Source organism: Anabrus simplex, chromosome 10, assembly GCF_040414725.1.
Source record: "Anabrus simplex isolate iqAnaSimp1 chromosome 10, ASM4041472v1, whole genome shotgun sequence".
Taxonomy (NCBI): domain Eukaryota; kingdom Metazoa; phylum Arthropoda; class Insecta; order Orthoptera; family Tettigoniidae; genus Anabrus; species Anabrus simplex.
In genome coordinates this window covers 74,314,462-74,337,881 of record NC_090274.1, presented here as the reverse complement: position 1 = coordinate 74,337,881, position 23,420 = coordinate 74,314,462, and the positions used below count along the sequence as shown (strand labels likewise).

General features: G+C 39.1%; 1 protein-coding gene across 1 annotated transcript in view; it reads left to right on the top strand.

Moving 5' to 3' along the window:
* Window positions 1-23,420, top strand: part of LOC136881830 (zinc finger protein 436-like) — an 88,353-nt gene that overhangs the window by 55,132 nt on the left and 9,801 nt on the right. Inside the window, exons 4-5 of the mRNA XM_068229339.1 lie at window positions 3,667-3,749; window positions 20,772-21,298. Coding sequence (XP_068085440.1) covers window positions 3,667-3,749; window positions 20,772-21,298 — 610 coding nt within the window. The remainder of the gene's footprint in view (window positions 1-3,666; window positions 3,750-20,771; window positions 21,299-23,420) is intronic.

Below are 23,420 nucleotides of genomic sequence, written 5' to 3'. Positions count from 1 at the left end.
TTTGCTTATGGCAGGGAATAAAATTTAAGAAGACATTTCTCCCTTTAAAATATGGCTTCATCCATAGATATCAAATAACATTCACTACCCCGTTTGGAATTCTCCAAGAAGACATCAAGTTTTAGCCGTACTTATACTTCATTTATAGGTTGTATTTTGAAGACAGTTTTCAATTACCCTACCACTACACTATGTTACGTGACGTCGTATGATCACATATATCTAACCCAAAAGTACCACATTTCATTCTAATTGTCGTGCCGCACACATCAAATAATATTAATGGTTAGTAACAAGTCATAATTACTACCAACAACTCTCAAATATGGATACACCCTTCCATATATCATTTGAAAATATCATAATATCACGCCATACTCAAATTCGCATGCATCTCGGCGAATACTCATATGTATATTCTCCACAACACATCTCTCATAACCTTATCTACCAAAACTCCTTACGGAAACTACAATGTCGCATAAATGGATTAAATTTCAGTCATATTACCACACAGTTATGTTATTCTGAAAAATAAATACATATCTGAACAACCTAAGTTCATATTTACTTACATGTAGTTGTAGTGTAGCGGTGACCAAGTTTAAATCATTCATAAACAATCTTCTTCTTTCTATCTCACGGTTGCAGTTTACCACATTAAATGCATCGTTTTATATTAGCACGAAAGATCATCTAAAACCTCTGCAGATACCAGTATAAACATTCCTATATAATGGCATTGTTTTTACATTATAGAAGATTACCTACGTTCATACGAGTCAGTGAATCACATTAAACTCTTTGCGAAGATACTGCCAATTGGAATTTCATCTCGAAGATATAACTATAACCTTCACACTACGAAATCACAGCTAACATTTCTACATCACTTTAAATATTTACTACTACTGTTAAAAAGAATTTAATTTTGGAGCTTAGCTTTCCGTTGCCGATGTTATTGGACTGGGCTCGGCTTCGTGCTGTCATTCATAGTCTGCTGGCTGGCACTAGACATCTATTGCGTCATGACTGGGTACAGGAATGCAGGTTCGGGTAGCAGACTCAGCTGAGCGGCTTCCGTCAGGTTGTCAGATCCATCTCCAGTTTAGCTCCTCATGTTGACGGCGATGAGTACATGCGACAGAATATTCAACATTGGCATTAGGATCAGGTACATAGTCTTTTGAAATATGTATTATTCAGGATTTAATTCGTAACTCTTTCTACAGGTAATCCAAATCAGAACTTCAACGATAGAATTTAGTGACAAGACTTTAAGAATATAATCTAGTCAGCTCTCAATTTCACTGTCGTTAATATCTTCAGTGTATATACACTATTATCTCGTTTAATGCAATACGCGAAGTTTGAATTGGAGTTACGGCCACTGACGAAGTGTTTAAACTTCTTCTTTCCTGATTTTAATTACTTAATCTCTTCGGTATTACGCTAGATTTTGGCGTGATCCTTTAAAATTCGCTTGAAGTACTAATTCTTCAGCTAAATCTTCCTCCTTCTGTATACGACGGTTTCTTCTGCGTAGAAAATCTCGTCCCGTTGCAGTGATTTTTTTTTTTTCATTATCCAACTCCATTTTAAACAATCCCAAAAGCATTCTACTTTTTTTTTCTCATCACGGCCGCATGGATTCTACCGGTCCGTATGTCTAACTCCCGAAACCATGGACTGTCTGCATCGCCAAATTAGCATTTCTCCGACATGTTACGGCTTCTTTGACTCTCTGCACCCGTATTTTATTATTTTGATAACCACGGCCCGTTTGATTCATTGTGTCCGTATATATTTTTTTAAATTTATAACCCAACCAAGTGAATCTTCTCGCGTGCATGGCAAATTCTAACGCCGTATGGCCTCGTTTATCTCGCTATCAGGACGATGAAATGGTACAGTAAGTATACAAGTAATGTGTGCTGTCAGTGACATTATTAGATTCCATTGCATGGCATCTCATCAGCATTGTTGTCACTCTTAAAGTTCCAAACATCTTATCTCCCGTACTCCAGTTCGCCTTCATTTTCTAGAGCTAATTAAACGCCATTTCTGTTTTCATCCACCTGTGGCCTACTTAATCTTCATATGACCAGTCCATTGAAAATATTTTATGTATATATCTGGAGAATTGCTTGTTTCCAGCATGTTTCTTCTCATTAAGTTAATATAGATTGTTATTTAAAGCTTTGTTGTGAACAAATGGGGTTGCCTTTCCGGTATGAAATTTTACATTAAAGTTAATATGATTTTACATGTGCTTCGTGGCATATCCATAGATGCAGCCGAACCTGAAGAGACTCATCTGAGAAGAATTGAGCCTTGAGCTTTTCCAGGGAAGTGTTACCCATGTGCTTTGGATCCTTGATTTTTTTGCAGCATTTGCTACACGGGAAGATAGGAGTTTATATTCTTTTGCTGGTTGTTAGTTCAAAATACACGACATTAGTTATGAATCTTCAACTGTCATTAGTATGGTTTAGATTGATGAATTCATTTGAATATTGCTCTATTGATGAAATAATCAATGACATTTAACTAAATTGAATCCTTTCAACTTTGTTAGAACAGTGGAAGGTTCACTTGTGAGGAAGTAAAATGTAAGGTTTCTCTCTTTCAAAAAATCCAAGAGATAACATTAATCTATCATTGCATACAAAGTCAAGTGTAGATTACTTCAGTTAAATGATATTCTTTTTAAAAAGGTTAGGCTGTTCTGATCATGTGTAGAAAACATACTAGGTAGTTTTAAACTCTGTGAACAGAGTGCTTTTAAGACCAAAACAAAATTTGTGACTCTGCAGCTCTGATGAACATTACCCTGTCAAGCGACCCCTGCTCAGCCTGATGGCCTGCGGTTTATAAGTTGGTGTGTGATGAGCAAACCAAATTTTCTTGGCCATTATTAATGGATTTTTAGACTAAGGACGTTACCTCTCCATCAGTTAACAACTTTGTTCTCATACAGCCTGACTGGACCAGCAACTAGCCATCAAAGGCTGATAATAATCTCTGACTTGTCCGAGAATCAATTCTGGGGCTTCCGGGAAGGCGGTGTATTTGCTATCCTTAGAAAACATGGCCAGCATTGTCCCTTAAAATCTGAATGTAAATGTTGTAAGTTTATATTAATAAAGCCTTCAGATTGTCTAGAGTGAATGAAAAGTCCAACAACTGACTATTTGTTGTACAAACTTCAATAAGGTAGGCAAGAGATTAACCTTTCTCAAGTTAAAATCCAGTGTATGTCTATCTGACAATCAGAGTCATCTGTGGGAACACGAGAAACCAACAAGTTTCCTGTCATTTAAGAACACATAAAAGGATGAACATGTTGACAGGAAGTTGTAGGAAGAAAAAAATTGTAGAGATTATTGTTGTCCTTCAAGTTTTTCTTCTTCTTTTGCTCCCTCTTCCAGTTCTGTCCTCCTGATCTTATTATGAGATCCTTTTCTTCTTCCAGTTCTTCATATAATTTTGACTTGAGACTTGTTTGCTTGTTTTCTTTTTACAGTGGGAGAATAAATTGATATTTTTATTGTGTAAATATACAGTTTATCTTGTCAGCTGTGTCATGTCTATTTATAAACTTTTACTCTAGTTATCTGTTTACTCTAAATTTCTTACTTTGTTTTGCATATTTGTTCCTTACAGCCTTCCTGCGATATTAAGAATGACATAAGTGTAGATGAACACACAGTAGATCAGCTGGTCACTTGTTTCAAAGGAGAAGACAAGTAAGTACCGTTTTGCTTAATTTGATTTTACACCCCTAACCCTCGACATTATGGAATTTGCTATTTATATGTTGAGTAGCTCCCTCTGCAGACAAGAGGTTGAGTGAAGTACTCGATATCCCAATATCTTGGGTTCAAGGTGAGCACAGGTCGATCCAGATCATTCTCGAATTCTGTCTCCTGTACTTCACTCATGGTCCGAACTTGTTGGGTTGATCATGGCTCGTGAAAAAATTCCACAAAATAAAAATAAGTCAGCCTGTAGTATCTAGTGATCATCAGGCTGCCTAGTTGGCACAACTCGCTATCTGAGCTAGTATCATGCTTGTTAATATTACCATCCCAGTCCTTTTCTCCATATTGTAATAGGTGTTCTTGGGGTGTCTGGTTGACCATGACATTGCTTGGCCATTCTTGGAACAAGACCAGTCCAGAGAATCAACCTGCTGTATATTAGGCCCTTGATTCTGTCTCCTTTCATACCTCTGTACATATTTATGATTCTTCTCTTGATCCCCTATTTCTTTCATTAGTGACACTTCGCAAATACCTTCTTTCTGTGATATCGATATATTTACTGTCTCCTTCAGTGGCTTGTCTAGTTTGAAAGCCGTTTTATATAATGGCTTGTATGATAGCATAGTAGATTTTTATCTTGGTGTTATTAAGTCCATATTTTTTAATGTTCTTTCAGATGGAAGAATAACATCAAAAACCTGCCTGGAATCTTTCTTATATTTTGAGGCCTGATCATTTGCAGTTGGATGACCATGTTCTGATGTACTCAATTTGCTTTCCATACTCAGAATTTATTCTGACCTTTGAAAATTTGATCTTGGGGTCCAGTGGCTGAAAATCCAGCAATGATCCACAGTGGCTGGTGTATTATATTTTATCATCTGTATTTTGTTTTTCTTTCTTTACCTCTATCACCTCATTATAAACACTGCTCCATGCAGTTTGGAGATATTTAAGTGTCTAAATGTCAAGTCATTATTGCTCTCCAACATTTAACTTGGCCTCCTGTTGCTCTTCCACAATTTTTTTTCTTACATCTGACAGTGTAAGTAGGAGCTGATTTCTGCACAGTTACGGGCAATGTATGGTAGAAATGGAAAACACCACTCGCTCACTCATCACAATATTCCAAGAACTATCAAATTGATTATTTATTTATCGTATGATGAATGTATATGCATATATATATATATACAGTTTCAGGATAAATGTGCGTAGTCACAAGTCCGTACAATACTACAACTCTTGCTCTAGTATTTCGACCCAATCAACTGCTTCATCCGATGTGCGGTGAATGTCCATTAGCGTTCCTTTGAAAGCTCGAATTGGGCAGTCAGCTACAATGTGGTGGATTGACTGAGAAGAGGTACCACAGTGACAATCTTCAGAGCTAGTCCAACCCCATTTGCACAGTATATTACCACATCTGCCTTGTCCAGTTTTTATCCAATTGATGATTCTCCACTGTCACCTTGGAAGGTCAAATCCTTGTACGCGTTTAGAACAATATTCAACTAGATGTTTTTTTACTACTGAAGACTGTTCCCACTGGGCTTTCCATGAACTGTTAGTATGAAAAAAGGTTCTTTCATGATCTGTTGTTGTACGCCAGGGTGGTTACCTTGATTTCAGTCGTTGATGTTCATTGTTTGTAATATCTTGATGGATGGGTAGTTGGGGGTTCTGCTGAATGTTTTTCCAAACCTTTAGGAGAGCTTCTGATCATCTTAGGGCTGGAGGTGGAATATTGCTGAAAACAAGAAGCCATAGCGTATTCATGCTCTGAATGCATACCGAGATTATGCGATGCCTGATTGGGTTGTATATCAATCTTCTTAGTGAACACTATTGATCCAAGAGGGGCAGCAGTATTCAGCAACATAATATGATAAGGCTAATGCTGTTGATCTTAGAACATGAGTATTGGCTTCCCCATGATGTACTAGCAAGTTTCCAAAGAATATTATTTCTAGTTTTAACTTTAGCAGCTACATTTTCTCCATGGATTGATTTATTACTTCCGACTGTTTTTTTAATAAATGTTTCATTCTTATCCAAGTTTACGTGAGCTAACTCCAAACTTTTGCCTAACTCTCGCTCACCCTCTACACTTGGTGTCTAAACCTCTGCAATTTCTTTCTTCACCTCAACTGATAGCTGATAGATCTCCCCAATAGATGGTGCTGTAGCTAGTTCCTAGCCATGTACACTATTTCATCTCTCCTTTTCACAATGAGCACACCTCCAAACTTGATTTTCAGATTTTAATTCAACGTCTCCTATATTAACACATTTGCGGGGGAACCAACCTTTACAGTTACTACTCTGAATCTTAGAATTTATATCTTGCCTAGAAACAACTTCTGACATGCTACAAAAGAGCTCATGGTGGTGAAGAGTGGTGGTATCACGACAATATAGAAATCAATTGTGTAGGCTCATGGTAACTGCACTTCACTACTCTGTGGAAATATGTTCAAGTTGGTAGCACTTCACCTCAATGTTTATATATACAGATTCTTCCTCAAATGACTTAAACTTGACTGGTAATACATCACTAATTAAGGTCCAATAACAATCTAATACGTACATCAGTTCTTCAAACCTTAGTAATTCAGTGGCACACAGTTTCACTTCGTTATTCAAACTAGCTACAACTATAATCACAATATATTGAGGAGCACTATCGTCACACACCCACTACTCCGCCATTGCCATTTTGTCATATCAAGTTTGTATAGACTTAGACTGAGAAAATATCATCTAATTCTAAATATGGTTCAAACACCCATCCACCTTCCATGTTTGGTAAACTGCCTAGGTGAGGGGTAAGACTGTTGGACACTGTGTGGTCATCACCAATGAGCAGTCGCTAATGAGCAAGGGTCAGTTAAGCATGACTTAATGAGCAGGATCTAATAAGCAATTGCAAATGATCAGGGGGCAATTGAGCAAGGGGTATTAGCAATTACTAATGAGTGCAGGCTAACGAGCAGTGACTAAAAAGTGTGGATTAATGAGATGTGCATTACAAGTTTTTTTTACACTTTATGCAACTATCTCCTTATAACTCAGTTAAATTTATATTCATGAATATCTATGTTAATATAGCCTGTACAAAAACTTGAAAAACCGGGCGAGTTGGCCGTGCGCGTAGAGGCGCGCGGCTGTGAGCTTGCATCCGGGAGATAGTAGGTTCGAATCCCACTATCGGCAGCCCTGAAGATGGTTTTACGTGGTTTCCCATTTTCACACCAGGCAAATGCTAGGGCTGTACCTTAATTAAGGCCACGGCCACTTGCTTCCAACTCCTAGGCCTTTCGTATCCCATCGTCGCTATAAGACCTATCTGTGTCGGTGCGACGTAAAGCCCCTAGCAAAAGAAAACTTGAAAACTCAAGTTTGGCCAAAAATGATAGAAATGTTATGTTTTACATCATTAGTAATTTAGGAGTTACAAGGGAAATGGTTTTGAAAAATATAGTTTTGAGAAAATGAGCTGCAAAGTTATACGACCCCTGTAAAGACACAGCAGCCTTCCAGTGGCTGCTAAAATACTCCTGGGGCATAGGATGTTCCCTCTAAAGCAGTTTTCTCAGCTTAATTCTCCAGTTTTAATCTTCTTCTGCTTTTTTTGTCCTCATTTGTGGCTTCTCGTACCCTTTTTTCAGCAGACTTTATACGCATCACGTCCTCTTGTAGCATTGCATGTTTCGATAAAACGATACAAGAATTACATTTTATACTTCCCCCTAAACTACTGTTTTAGCTAGCCTGCTATTTCTGCTGTCTCTCTTGCTCTATCCAGGTTTGAGACCTGCTCAACAGATAGAGTTGGAGATAAGAGCTTAAGAGATGTAGGTTATTGAAGAGTCTGCAACATTATAGTGTACTGTATGCTACAGAAAAAAGAAGGGTACTGTACTGACTGTACCATAAAATCTATTACTCAGTAATATCCACACAATGTAATTCTTGTCCTATTTCTGGAGTCTCTGCTTCATACTTTGTGTAATGACAATCTTGATCGGCTCTTATCAGTTACAAGCGTTTTACGAGTAGGTTAGGATCTTACATCTACATACGGTAACAGAGGCTTGTTGTTAACATTTCGGACTATGTGCAGACAGTTGATACGCAGAAATTTAACTTGCTTTGTTGGTAAAAAGGCGTTGGTCGGGCTGAGTGGCTCAGACGGTTGTTGTTGGTAAAAAGGCGTTGGTCGGGCTGAGTGGCTCAGACGGTTGAGGCGCTGGCCTTCCGACCCCAACTTCGCAGGTTCAATCCTGACTCAGTCCGGTGGTATTTGAAGGTGCTCAAATATGTCAGCCTCGTATTGGTAAATTTACTGGCATGTAAAAGAATCCTGCGGAACAAAATTCCGGCACCTCGGCTTCTCCAAAAACCGTTAAAGTAGTTAGTGGGACGTAAAGCAAATAACATCATTATAAAGGCATTGAGACCTTCTCAGCCATCTTCTTTTTCATCGCCTTCTTCATTTTGTACCTCTTCCTGCTGCTCTCTGTCTTTAGATATTTGCACTGCGATAGAACATGGAGTAGGCATGGGCAATAAAATAAAATTAAAATCTCTGATGGTAAATACCGTATAGATCATTTTTTTCTTCCTCTTCTTTATCTTACTTCTCTTCCTCTTGAGATGTGAGCATAGGAACAGAACTTGTTGTAAATCTAGACAATGAACTAGAGTTTGAAATAATTTGTAAAGGTTTACTATTCATAAATAAATAATTATCTGGTAGAATACATTTGACCTCTTTAAACTTCTCTCTCAATGAAGGTACACTACGAGCTTCTTCATGATGTTTGCCGTTGGAAGGGTTGTAGAACAGACTTTTACCATGTTTGCATCAAAAATTGCACTACACAACATCATATGGCACTCTTGTAATACCCCCAGAGGAATGTTCTTCCACAATCTTTGCAAATATAACCCGGGGTAGGTTGTTTCAAGGTAGATATTTTCCTAAAGAGAAAGAGAGGCAAAGAGAGACGAACCAATCTTTTTAATTTAATAGTTATTTCATTCTCCCCAATACGGGAGCGAGCCATCAGTCTAACAAATGGACTCTTTGGCCAATTACATTTACAGATATTTGTTTCAGTTATGGTTGTGTGCTAACTTCACATGTTTTATGGAATTAAATTTTAAAACTTTTCTTCTGCTTTTGTAAAACACGTCATCAGAAATAAAAATAGTTTTCTTGTTAAAGTATTGAATCACAACAAATATAATAACAGAACAGAAAACATTGTTCTTCTTGAAGTGAAACAATGTTAAATATATATATATATATATTTTATATTTTTACTTAGATACATTTATATATATTTTAAGTATCAGTATACAATTGATGACATAAAATTATTAAGAAATACTTCTCCATGTGAATAAGCCAAGTTGTCATAATTTCTGAGGAAAAAATAACAAGGAGAACCTCGCCCAGAGATGTGCGATCTGTATTTGTCCATAATTCCATTTTGAGTTTAAATAAATCTATGGTCTGGCTCAGAAGTGGGAAGTGGTGCTTGGTAGGATGTGTTATTTGTATGGCTTTTAATGCCCAGGTTTGACCTAACAGCCAGTAGAGGAGGTGAATCCTGTGGGATGCCGTTTTATAAATTTGGTCCAAACGTACTTTCCATAGAAAATTATTTTGAAATGTTATGCCTAGGTGGGTAAATGTGGTTTTACTGCAAGGGGTTGATTATTTAAGGTCAGAAAGTGTTTGTTAGTGGAACAGCATCTACATTTCGATTAGGAAAATATTATACATTTTTTTGCTGACATTAATTTTGATTTGTCAGAGATTAAGCCATTGTTCAAGTTCATTTAAATAGTTTTGGGATGGGAATGCAATGATCAGTTATTGGATTCCACAGCCAGTATTGCTGTGTTTTCAGTAAACTAGCACAATGAAAGTTGGGTAATATTAATACAAAACGGGACATACAAAAGTGGTGACAGTGGGATACCTTGTGGTACTCCTGCTTTCATTGGAGAGGTGTAGGTAAATGTGTTATCAATAGGCCTATTGATTTTGGCTAGAAAATTGGTGATTGTTATTGGAACTGGAAGATGATGAAATTTATATATCAGTCCATTGAAAGGCATTCTCAACATCAAGAATGGTAAGGGCTGCACATATTTTTGTAGGAAAATATTTTGTGCTGGATACAGAGATATGAAAGACGTGGTCATGTATGGAGTGCTGAGGACAGAAACTGGCGTGTTACTGATGTATGAGATAGAGGGAGTCAAGATAGGTGTATGTACAGTGAGCTAGGATGATTTCTAAGATTTTAGAACCCTCTGTTACAAGATTTATGGAACAATATGAAATTAATTAGGATGGTAGTCTTTGGGGTTTTCAAACTGACAAAATCTGTCCTGTACCCGATTTGGGGGGAGGGGTGGGGAAGAATCCAGTATGGAGAATTATGGTGTATACTACATTTTGGAGTTGTAGGAAGGGATGTGGAGCTTGTGTTATGTGTTGGTAAGTGTTTTGATACAGTCCAGGTGCAGTGTTCTTTTTAGTCCTGAGTGCATCTTTTATATCTTAGACTGTAATAGGAGTATTTAGGGGATGTTGGGAGTGAAGAGCTGGAGCAGATTCAAAGGTAAGGCAAAGAGGATTTTGTGTGCTACCTGAATATTCCGATATTGCACCGTGGTCAGGATGGTAGATATTGTGATCGGAAGATGGCGAGAAGATTACTTTATAATGATCTGCAAAAATGTCAGTCATGTTTTATTATCAGTAAGTGCAGATTTGTTGTGTATTCTTAGATAATAGGGGTAGGATTGCTTTGCTTGTCAGTGAATTAAAGGTATTTTGGGACCACCTTTTCTACACTAATTTATTGATGTGAATTATACCACATGCCATTCATAAAAGAGTGGTACTAGTTTTGACACTAATTACGTGTCATCATCAGCCATTGATAAAATTAAACAAAATACAAACATCCAATAAACAGTATAAATCACATGGCACATATACAACAGTGATTTAAAATAAGTTAAAAGTATAGTACGAAAATATGGAATGTGATTATGGTGCGTCAGAACATGAAGTAAAATTCTTTAATATCTAATGTGAGAAAGTTGTTAATTCCATACGCACATGAGAGATGATCCAGCTTGAAGCATGTAAGTCATAAGATGTTTATATATTTGTCCTGTTAAAAGAAAATTGCACTACATATGTCATTCATGTGTGGAATAACTCTTGTTTGTATAAGCTTAACTCAGTAGGTTCCAGAGAAAATCGTATGGTCATATGAAGATCTTATTTTGAAACCATGCTTGATTCCCAGTTCGATATGGGACCATGCCAACCTGATAAAAAAAATAATGAAAGCCAAATTAGTCATGTTGGAATTACAAATGCGGAAGGAAGAGTAGAAAAATGTTCGAACTCTTCTCTTCCTGAATATTTGGGTCACAGGTTCGAAGGTATGCCTTGTAATGTTCATAAGAATATTTTATTGTTTGGAATGTGGAGTCGCTTGGCAATAGTTTGTGGGGATTGTAATTTCTTAACTTTATCTTGTAATTCATGCGTGAAGTTGGTGGTTCAGTATTGCATATTATGTCTGATATTGTTTGTATGCTACCCCGTAGGATCATGTATACTGTGTGACTGACTGGGGATGTTGGTTATGTTGCTACGGGTTTATTAATACTTTTCTAATGGTCAGTAAGCGAGGGCGTGGTCATTTCCCATTGAAGGTAGCATGGTGATGTCACGGTTCATTGTTAGGTTAGGGCTGAGGATCAGAAATTCAGGACTCATATTTGATGTAGGGTGGGTTATGGGAAGGGAAGAGTAAGTACAGTATATCATGTAATAGTTGATTTTAAAAAGCTTGTTGTTTTTGTGTATATGAAGTAATTTTAAATTCTGTGTTCGTGATGTAAGAACTATATTCGCGATAGGAATTTTCTACAAATTTGTGAGGTGGAGAATAGCCAAGAGATAAAGCATCATAAGTCATGTAACTCATTGCTGAGCGTCATGACCCCATTTGACTTCACACAATATTCTGGATTAAGCGGCGCCAACTTTGACGATGTTCAGCTTCTCTTAAAGCCTGCTGAAGAGTCAGACCGGTGGTATGCAGAGCTTGATCAATCCACCTACTCGATGTCCTTCTTCGGGGTCTTCTGCCGAAAACTGTGCCTTCCATGATACATATCTCCAGATTTTCACTATCACGTCTTACAATATGTCCGAAGAATTGGACGATTCTCTTTATGACATGAGAGGAGAGACGTTCGGAGATATTCAGTTCTCGAATAATAGATGCATTAGTTCTTCTTTCCGTCCAAGGTACACGGAGCATCCTTCTCCAACACCACACCTGAAAGGCGTCAATACGGTACTTATCTCTTTCCTTGAGGATCCAGGTCTCGGAACCATAAAGGAAGACGGAGAACACAAGAGAATCAACTAGTCTAATCTTTGTACTGTTTGTGATTGCTCTGCTCTGCCATATTTTTGTGAGTTTGCTTATGGCAATGCGCCCTAACATGATACGTCTCCTAATCTCTTTGTCAGAACTTCAGTATCACTGATGGTTGACCCAAGGTATATAGAGTCATTTACCATTTCCAGTTCCCTGAATTGACCTGTCAGCTGAATCTGTGCTACTCTGTCAATTATCATTAGTTTGGACTTGCTCAGGTTGATCTCTAGTCCATATTCTAAACTTGCATCTTTTTACCCTTGCAAGTAATTCTGCAAGATCATCTTCACTGCTGGCAAGGAGAGTGGTGTCATCAGCAAAGCGCAGGTTACTGATTTTTCGTCCACCAATTGATATGCCTTCAGTCCAGTCGTTGAGGGTTTTCTTCATCACATATTCAACATAGATGTTATATAGAATAGGTGATTACCGGGCGAGTTGGCCTTGCGCGTAGAGGCGCGCGGCTGTGAGCTTGCATCCGGGAGATCGTGGGTTCGAGCCCCACTGTCGGCAGCCCTGAAAAGGGTTTTCCGTGGTTTCCCATTTTCACACCAGGCAAATGCTGGGGCTGTACCTTAATTAAGGCCACGGCCGCTTCCTTCCAACTCCTAGGCCTTTCCCATCGCATCGTCGCCATAAGACCTATCTGTGTCGGTGCGACATAAAGCAAGTAGCAAAAAAAAAAAAAAGAATAGGTGATAATATGCAGCACTGTCGGACACCCTGCAAAATACTGAAAAATTCTGAAATGTTGCCATCTACCTTTATAATACCAATATAAATGGTCCGTTATTGGACATTATAAATTTTCCAGCTAGCTCATTCTTGGTTGCCAGGGTTTCACCCTCGTGTGCTAAGGTGGGCTCATCAGTTGGTACCTAGCACACCTACCAATACGCTGGCTAGTGCATACCGTGGAGGCCACTGCATAAGCTAACTGGAGCCACCGGCAGTGCCAATGCACTAAGAGACTTTGTCTCATCACTAAAAATTGATGCCTGCTTGGCCATCAGATGATATGGATGTTGATTCCCATAGGGAATCTGAAATATTTGTCCTGAATGAGCAAATTTATAATACCAATATAAATGGTCCGTTATTGGACATTATAAATTTTCCAGCTAGCTCATTCTTGGTTGCCAGCGTTTCACCCTCGTGTGCTAGGGTGGACTCATCAGTTGGTACCTAGCACACCTACCAATATGCTGGCTAGTGCATACCGTGGAGGCCACTGCGTAGGCTACCTGGAGCCACCGGCAGTGCCAATGCACTAAGAGACTTTGTCTCATCACTAAAAATTGATGCCTGGGAATCAACATCCATATCATCTGATGGCCAAGCAGGCATCAATTTTTAGTGATGAGACAAAGTCTCTTAGTGCATTGGCACTGCCGGTGGCTCCAGTTAGCCTACGCAGTGGCCTCCACGGTATGCACTAGCCAGCGTATTGGTAGGTGTGCTAGGTACCAACTGATGCGCCCACCCTAGCACACGAGGGCGAAACGCTGGCAACCAAGAATGAGCTAGCTGGAAAATTTATAATGTCCAATAACGGACCATTTATATTGGTATTATAAATTTGCTCATTCAGGACAAATATTTCAGATTCCCTATGGGAATCAACATCCATATCATCTGATGGCCAACCAGGCATCAATTTTTAGTGATGAGACAAAGTCTCTTAGTGCATTGGCACTGCCGGTGGCTCCAGTTAGCCTACGCAGTGGCCTCCACGGTATGCACTAGCCAGCGTATTGGTAGGTGTGCTAGGTACTAACTGATGAGCCCACCCTAGCACACGAGGGCGAAACGCTGGCAACCAAGAATGAGCTAGCTGGAAAATTTATAATGTCCAGTAACGGACCATTTATATTGGTATTATAAATTTGCTCATTCAGGACAAATATTTCAGATTCCCTATGGGAATCAACATCCATATCATTTGATGGCCAAGCAGGCATCAATTTTTAGTGATGAGACAAAGTCTCTTAGTGCATTGGCACTGCCGGTGGCTCCAGTTAGGCTACGCAGTGGCCTCCACGGTATGCACTAGCCAGCGTATTGGTAGGTGTGCTAGGTACCAACTGATGAGCCCACCCTAGCACACGAGGGCGAAACGCTGGCAACCAAGAATGAGCTAGCTGGAAAATTTATAATGTCCAATAACGGACCATTTATATTGGTATTATAAATTTGCTCATTCAGGACAAATATTTCAGATTCCCTATGGGAATCAACATCCATATCATCTGATGGCCAAGCAGGCATCAATTTTTAGTGATGAGACAAAGTCTCTTAGTGCATTGGCACTGCCGGTGGCTCCAGTTAGGCTACACAGTGGCCTCCACGGTATGCACTAGCCAGTGTATTGGTAGGTGTGCTAGGTACCAACTGATGAGCCCACCCTAGCACACGAGGGCGAAACGCTGGCAACCAAGAATGAGCTAGCTGGAAAATTTATAATGTCCAATAACGGACCATTTATATTGGTATTATAAATTTGCTCATTCAGGACAAATATTTCAGATTCCCTATGGGAATCAACATCCATATCATCTGATGGCCAAGCAGGCATCAATTTTTAGTGATGAGACAAAGTCTCTTAGTGCATTGGCACTGCCGGTGGCTCCAGTAGGCCTACGCAGTGGCCTCCACGGTATGCACTAGCCAGCGTATTGGTAGGTGTGCTAGGTACCAACTGATGAGCCCACCCTAGCACACGAGGGCGAAACGCTGGCAACCAAGAATGAGCTAGCTGGAAAATTTATAATGTCCAATAACGGACCATTTATATTGGTATTATAAATTTGCTCATTCAGGACAAATATTTCAGATTCCCTATGGGAATCAAAATCCATATCATCTGATGGCCAAGCAGGCATCAATTTTTAGTGATGAGACAAAGTCTCTTAGTGCATTGGCACTGCCGGTGGCTCCAGTTAGCCTACACAGTGGCCTCCACGGTATGCACTAGCCAGCGTATTGGTAGGTGTGCTAGGTACCAACTGATGAGCCCACCCTAGCACACGAGGGCGAAACGCTGGCAACCAAGAATGAGCTAGCTGGAAAATTTATAATGTCCAATAACGGACCATTTATATTGGTATTATAAATTTGCTCATTCAGGACAAAGATTTCAGATTCCCTATGGGAATCAACATCCATATCATCTACCTTTATAGTTGCAATGTTATTTCCATACAGACTTCTCAGTAATGATATTAGATGTTGCGGAAAGCCAAATTCACCAAGCACCTGCCTTAGTTTACTCCAGACAACACAATCAAAAGCTTTCTTGTAGTCAAGGAAGCATATTAGCACAGGAACACACAACTCACGAGATTTTTCAATTATTTGCCTAATATTAAAAATCTGTTCCCGTGTTCCTTTTCCTGCAACAAATCCTGCTTGCTCAAGGGATATGTGAGGCATTATGTAAGACTTCAGGCGCTGGTTTATGATGTACAATAAAATCTTACTTGCATGAGATATCAGAGCAATTGTACCATAGTTGGAACACTTCCTGACCGACTCTTGTGCAAGGGGATTAAGATAGAGCTTGTCCAATCTTTTGGCCATTCTCTCGTCGTCCATATCCTATTACACAATGAGTGCATTACGTGCAAACCTTCTTCACCCATTTCTTTAAGCATCTCTCCAGAAATACCATCCAGTCCAGGGGATTTGCTTCTTTTCAAATGGTTAATGGCGTTCTTGATTTCGCTTTGTAGAATGGGAGGTTCCAATGCTATTATTTGATTTCCAATAATGATTTATATTCTTAAGTTTTCAGATAGATATTTATTTAAGGAATGATACTGTTGTTCTGAAGGGATGGATTTATGAATACTAATTGCTACCCCTCTATGACATCTATTGGGGCAGCAGTCACTTGACCTTTAAAGAACACACATTAATGTAATAAACATTAATTTACTACAACAGTGGACTAGGATCAAGGAGAAATAATGCACAGTGCATTCACGTCCCAGAGAAAATTCTGTCAAAGTGAGTCTGGAAGATCAATCGCGCCGCTAGCTGGATCTGATACAAAACATCAGGACGTTGGAATGGGACAATATTCTGGAGCTCCATAGCGATGATTCTCAGATTGGTCTCAGTGGAAGGAGGGGAAGACTGGAAGCGGAGGATGGGGCAGGTATGTCAATTGGTATGATAGGTAACACTTTTTCAGGCTGAGGGGGAGAAGGTTGATGTTTACCCTTACGTTTAACTGAGAAAGGTGGATGATCTTCACTGTAAGTGTTGCATTTGAGTGATCCCTTTCTCGTTCAAGCACTTGGGGTGTGTTGACCACTACAAATTGCACATACATTTTGAAGAAAGCAGTAGTAGGATGATCATAGAATTGGCAATGATCGCAGTGTCTGCGCTGTGGTAAAAATGACCAAGAGGCCTCCACATGATGTCGCTTCACGTAGATCAGCAAACCATTCTTCAGAAGCTGGTTCATTGTTGCCATAATCTGGAACAGGATACGCATCAGCGAGGTGTGTCCATTAGAACACCGGACCCCAATGGCCCAGAATGTTTGATGTCCCTGTTTCTGAAGATGGCCAGTGATAATGTCCCCTGTGCAGCTGCAATCAACCCCATGTGCCACCACTGACCAGGTGGAGGCTGATCACCAAGACGGTTAGTTGTGCCGCATTGTTGAGCCAGGTTTTGTGCTGCAGCATTTGTTCAAAATGTGCCAGTCTTATTTGGTTAACTAGGACTGTGTAAAAATATTTTGGAATTTTTGATGGCATGGCCATATTTGCTGTACTGAATTTCTAGGAGATAATCTCCTGTGGCATTGGGCAGAAGCTCAGTGATTATATTGTAGATTGGAATCAATTGGTTGATATCCGGGTTCAGATTTCTCATCTTCACTATGTAGAATGTGTCAGGATGACCAGTGTTTGTTGTTGTGCCACTGCATTGTACTTAGTGTGAGCAGTGCAAGTTTTTTTGCTGCCTCTGCTTAGCTCCTGATATTTAGTGGCATAAATACCATTGAGCGGTTCCCAACTGGCAAATGGAACAGTGCTAGGATATCACTCTGATGTTGAGATGTGATGTGCTGCCTGATTGAGAGTGGAGTATGTGTTCTGCCCATCAATTCCTCTGGAGCAATGATTTGAGCTTGGAGAATCACAGTCTTCCAGACTCCTAGCCTGCTTCCCTGCATTGTCCTCCATCGCAATTTGTTGTCCTCATGGTGGTGGTGATGGTGTAGAATTTCCAAGCACCATGAAAGAAGCTTTCCCTGCAGGTAGTATATTTCTTACTGATGGTGCTCTCTGTTGGTTTCTGTTGAAGTTGTTATGTTGCAGCTCATATTTGCTTTGCCATACTACTCAACCTTTCCAATACTATATAGTCTATACACATTGCATAATATAGGATTGGAAAGGTGGACCAGTAAAACATAAGTTTAATTTTAATAGTGATACTACTGAGTAGTCGAATCTCATGATGAACCGATTCTCTGTAAAAAGATTACATCAATACAAGTTTGCCAAGTGAATATGCACGTAGTTTTTTGTACTTTTTGGGGTTCAAATTTCTATCTCAGAACTCAGAGATTCAGCGTTTGTTTCTTAATGGTGGTGGAGAGGTAGGCATTTATTTTAATCTGAATGGATGAAGTATAAATTTTAACAGCAATTCATTTAGGTCTATTTGATAAAGGTGTAAGTTTGAATGTCTGTTAAGAGGTCCGAGAGATAAATCTGAGGTTTACTCAATTTTGTAACAGAAACGAGTACTAAATAGGAAGAGGTCATACGCTACTCTCTCCATAAAGAGCAGGTCAAGCGCTAGTATGTCTTTGTGGAGAAGAAGTTTCATACTATATTGACGTTATCTTAACCAGCTTGGTATGAAAATGTGAAACTACTTTAAAACTATCTTCTTAACTGCGGATTCGAACGTACCATCCCTCGAGTGGATGTTCTTGGCTGTAGGAACTAAAACATGTAGCAAACTCGCTTTGTGGAGGAGAAAAACACGCCGACTGTGGGATGCAAACAGGCTGATGCAGCATTGAGCGTTGGGAATCCAAGCTAAGTTGTATGGTTTATCCTGAAATTCTTTCTAATCCTACCCTGCATAGTGACGTCATTAAAGTATTGTCAATTGGATCCACTGATTGTTTTGTATTCATGCTAATTTTTCATCATCATTTACTTTAGATTCTTGTCAATGAATACATGTTGAAGTTTTAATTATAGTTTCATCTTGTTGCACCTCATACCAATAGGGTCTGGTTACCTAGCGGGTAGGCCCCTTTAAACCAGTATTATGATCATCAACATCATCATTGATCTAGTCGGTGAATGTGTTTAGTCCCACTGTGTGAGGAACACCATCGGTCTGCATTACTTGTGAGTAGTACCATAATATGGGGAACACCATTGATATGTGTTACCTGTGAGTGGTGCCATTATGTATGTCATGCCATGTGTCTATATAAACTGTGAGTAGTACCACCGTGAGAGGAACCTGTAAGAATGATATTTGTGATTACTACCACTATAGGGAGGCCATGGTGCTGCTTTACCAGTAATTAATATTATTGCAATTTCAGTGACATGGATCTTGGACCCTTTTGGACAACACGCATTATCCCTGAAAATAAGGCATTGTGAATTGGATCCACTGATTGTCTTTGATTCATGGCCATTTTGTCATTGTCATTCATTTTAGATTTTATTTCACAATACCAACAGGAGCATTTCCTATAATTGTAAGTGTAGAAAACTTGATGATCATAGCAATTCTGATGTTAGAAATTTCAAACAAACTTTGATTATCACTGCAAGTTTATGAGGGAAAATAAACTTTGGTATCTATGTTTTTTCTTCTTATTTATCTAAACTGTGTAAGCGACACAAGTGCCCCCGGTACAATGGACCCCACACCTTATTGGTTTGTAAAGACAAACAATTCTCAATAATGATAGGAATATTAGAAGTTCTTGCACAGCAAATTGAATTGTTCTAGTTGGTGTATTGCTCGTGATGTCATATTGGTGTTCTGCTATTTGTATTTTGCTAAGTGCTGTAGTCTACTATGATATTTTATCTTTCAATACCTTGTATAAGTAAGGTTATTTCACCTTGTTAGATGACCAAATTTTGTTGGGGAATGTCAGGCACCATCCCTTAATTTTATATTAGGAATAATGCCAAGGTGTGGTGTGTCAGGCTTATAAACCTTGATTCTCTCTACACAAAATTGCAATGGTTTGGCAAGCTTTAAGAACTACATCAACCATTTCTTACTCCTGAAGAAAGGGCATGTGAGGAACAGTTTCTTGAATAGTGATCAAATGGAAAATTCTGGCAGATTTAATGACAAATTTTCTAATCGTCCTGAAGTGTCACCAGTAGCTCAGTATAAGCATAATGCTGTTAAAATTCTTGAACATATTGAAAATAAGTTTGCTAGATTTCAAGATTTGAAACAGCTGTAATTATCTTTATGTGTGAATATAGTGAGACGGGACACATGTAAAATGTACCCCCTTGTGACTTCTAACTCTTCAAGCTTTCATATGCCCCATCATTGTGTGCTGAAAGATTCTAGCATGACAACTAAGCCAAGAGTTGTGTTTGACAGATGTTGTGAATATTGAAATGCGACAGCTTTGAACTCTTTGTAAATGGTTGACCCTTCAGTGTAGCCTGTCTTCCTGTCTATTGTTTTAAGTTCATAACCTATCTTGTTACTCATTCAGCTGATATACCTAAGATATACAAATATTTGTTACTACATCCCAACCACAAGAGTCTTCAGAATATTGCATGGCATGAATACTCTGATGAAGAGATCAAGGACTACGACCTTACTACTGTTACAAGTTCTGCACCATTTCTTTCTCTGAGATTTCTAGTTCAACTTGCTGAGGGACACACATAATCTCACCCTACTGCATATTTTTACGGTGATGTCGTGTTGACGGTTACTAACTCAATTGAAGCAGGTGAGGAGCTCCATCAGTAATTTCTTCCCGGCTTTATAGTACACATGTGTATCTCAGAAATTTGACATACAATTTTCCAGAAGCCCTGGCCATTGTCCCTGTAAATGATAGGGAAATCTTGTCAACATGAAACCTCACCAAGGATAAAGCTATTAAAACATTAACTGTTATTTGGCATCCTAAATGTGATGAGTCTCAGTTAACATAAACTTGGGAAATGCACGTAAGGAAATCTCTAAGGGACGCATTCTCACAATAATTGCTTCCATATTGGACCCTCTTGCATTGTTTTGGTGTGCTGTGGTTATGTGCAAACTTATCATGTATTCTATTTGGCAATTGGAAATTACATGGGCTTATGTGTTAGCTCCCTTATCTGGAATTAGTGAGTTTTGGAGTGCTATTTAATATGATAGAAGCAATCTTGTTACATATATTGCGTATACTTCTGGATATTGTATTAGATTTTTTTATTTAATCGTAAAATCTAATACCTCTTTGTTTTCTGTTTTCTAGATTTGGGAATGCTGCATTATTGACCAGAAGTCAAGTGGGTAAATGTAACAGTAGGTGCAAGATATTTAAGGAAGGAAGTGAAGTAATTTTTTTGCCCAGTCGTAATGAATGCAACCTACATAAGTCCTGTGACTCTGGTCACAGTCCAATCCATCCCATTAGCCAATTGACACTCAGTTGCAATGAATGTAGTCCTAATTTTTCTCAGATGTGGAATGTTCGGCAGCAACTAGGTACACCGTCTGCTGAGCGTTCACATTATTGTAAACAATGTGGTAAGGAGTTTTCTCGGAAGAGATATCTGCATCAACACCTTCTTACACATACTGGTATACGTCCATTTTCTTGTAATCAATGTGGTTCCAAGTTTACTCGAAGGGGATGCCTAACGCGTCACCTGCTTATACATACTGGTGAGTGTCAGCATTCCTGTGATGAATGTGGCAAGAAATTTTCCCAAAAGCAATATCTGCAGCAACACCTGCTGACACATAACGGGCAGCGTCCACATTCTTGTGATCAATGTGGTAGGAAGTTTTCAGTGAAGTCGAATCTTCGGCGTCACCTGCTGAAACATCCTGGTGTGCATCCTCTTTCCTGTAATCAATGTGCTGCTAACTTTACTCGAACGTCAAGTCTTCGGAAACACCTTGTCTCACATACTGGTGAGCGGCCGCATTGCTGTAAAGTGTGTGGTAAGAAGTTTTCTGTGAAGTCAAATCTTCGGCAACATTTGGTTATACATACTGATGAGCGTCCACATTCCTGTGATGAATGTGGTTCTAATTTTACTAGAAAAGCAAATCTTCGGCGTCACCTACTTACACATCTTGGCGAGTGTCCAAATTTTTGAAATCAATGTGCTTCTAGGTTTACTCAAATATCAGGTCTTTGGCAACACCTGGTTACACGTACATATGAGCGTCCGTATTCCTGTAATCAATGTGTTTCCAAGTTTTGCAAAAAAAAAAAAAAAAAAAAAAAAAAAAAAAAAAAAAAAAAAAAATTTAAAAAAAGGAAAGCAAGTATTCGGCGTCAATGGGTTTATCTGTTTATTCAAATGACAGGTCTTCGGCTCCAGCTGGTATACCTTCTGTTGAGCGTCCAAATTTCTGTGAAGAATGTGGCAAGAAGTTTTCGTTGAAGTCGAATCAAAAATGAAATGGCGTATGGCTTTTAGTGTCGGGAGTGTCCGAGGACAAGTTCGGCTCGCCAGATGCAGGTCTTTCGATGTGACTCCCGTCGGTGACCTGCACGTCGTGATGAGGATGAAATGATGATGAAGACGACATGGACACCCAGCCTCTATGCCAGCGAAATTAACCAATTAAGGTTAAAATTCCCGACGCTGCCGGGAATCGAGCCCGGGACCCCTGTGACCAAAGGCCAGCACGCTATCCATTTAGCCATGGAGCCGGACAGTTGGAGTCGGATCTTCGGCATCAACTGCTTACATACACTGGTGAGCGTCCACATTCTTGTAGCCGTTGTTTTCGGCAGTTTGGTCACAAGTCAAACATGCGGCAACACATGCTTACATATGCTGTTAGGGCGTCCATATTTCTATAAACAATGTGGTAGGAAGTTTTCTATAAAGTCGCATATTCGGCAATACCTGGTTACACATACTGGTGAGCGTCCACATTCGTTTGTTCAATGTGGTAATACGTTTTCTGAAAAGAAAGTGCTTCGACAACATTAGATGAACCATACTGGGGAGCGTGTACATTCCTAGAATCAATGCGATAGTTAGTGTCATTACCAAGTCCAGTCTTCAAAAACACAAGTAATATTGCAGCTGTCCCACTTCATTGAAAACCATGTCTGTAACAGTTTTGGAGAAAAGGTGGAGTTGAATATTGTTATATATATCTTAGTTGCTTGAAAAAAGACAGCAGTTATTAGACACGTCCACATCATTTTGTTCAATGTGGTAATATTTAACGTAACCTAATATTCGACAACATATTCTTGCGATTAGTGGATAGCGCCCACATTGGCGTAATGGATGAGGTAAGAAGTTTCTTGAAGAGCGCAAGGCGAATATACAGTACGTTACACATGCACACTGTTATATATAAGAATAACAATTAAAATAATTAACAGCCATTGCCATATGACTAAAATTATAAATTCAAATACTTCAGCACCTCACATTGGGCGCCATCTGTAATATGATGTTAATAATTAACCATTGCAATATGATTAAAATAAAATAAAATATGAATAAAGTACTTAATTGCCTCACGCTTGGGTGCTAATGAAACCTGCCTGAAAAAATTACTAACATTATTAAAATAAATTAATAGCATAACATTTCAAAATGTCCGTATTATATGCGCCAGATTTCACCCGAATGGATCCATCAAATTTAATCACAGCTTGGTAATTTTTTCTCTACCAGGATGTGTACATAATCCTGTGCAGTGGTACAACTTCAAGGCCTTACCTAGCCTTCTGAAAACGACTTAATAGGTAGGGACTTCGGCTCGCTTCATCAGTAACTCCACTGATTCTAAAATAATTAACTATATTCTGAAAAATATCCGTGATTGGCACCTCATGAACACACCAAAATATACATAAAATGCAATTACAATATATCGCTGGAAGACTCCATTTTACACAATAATGGACAACACAAACAGT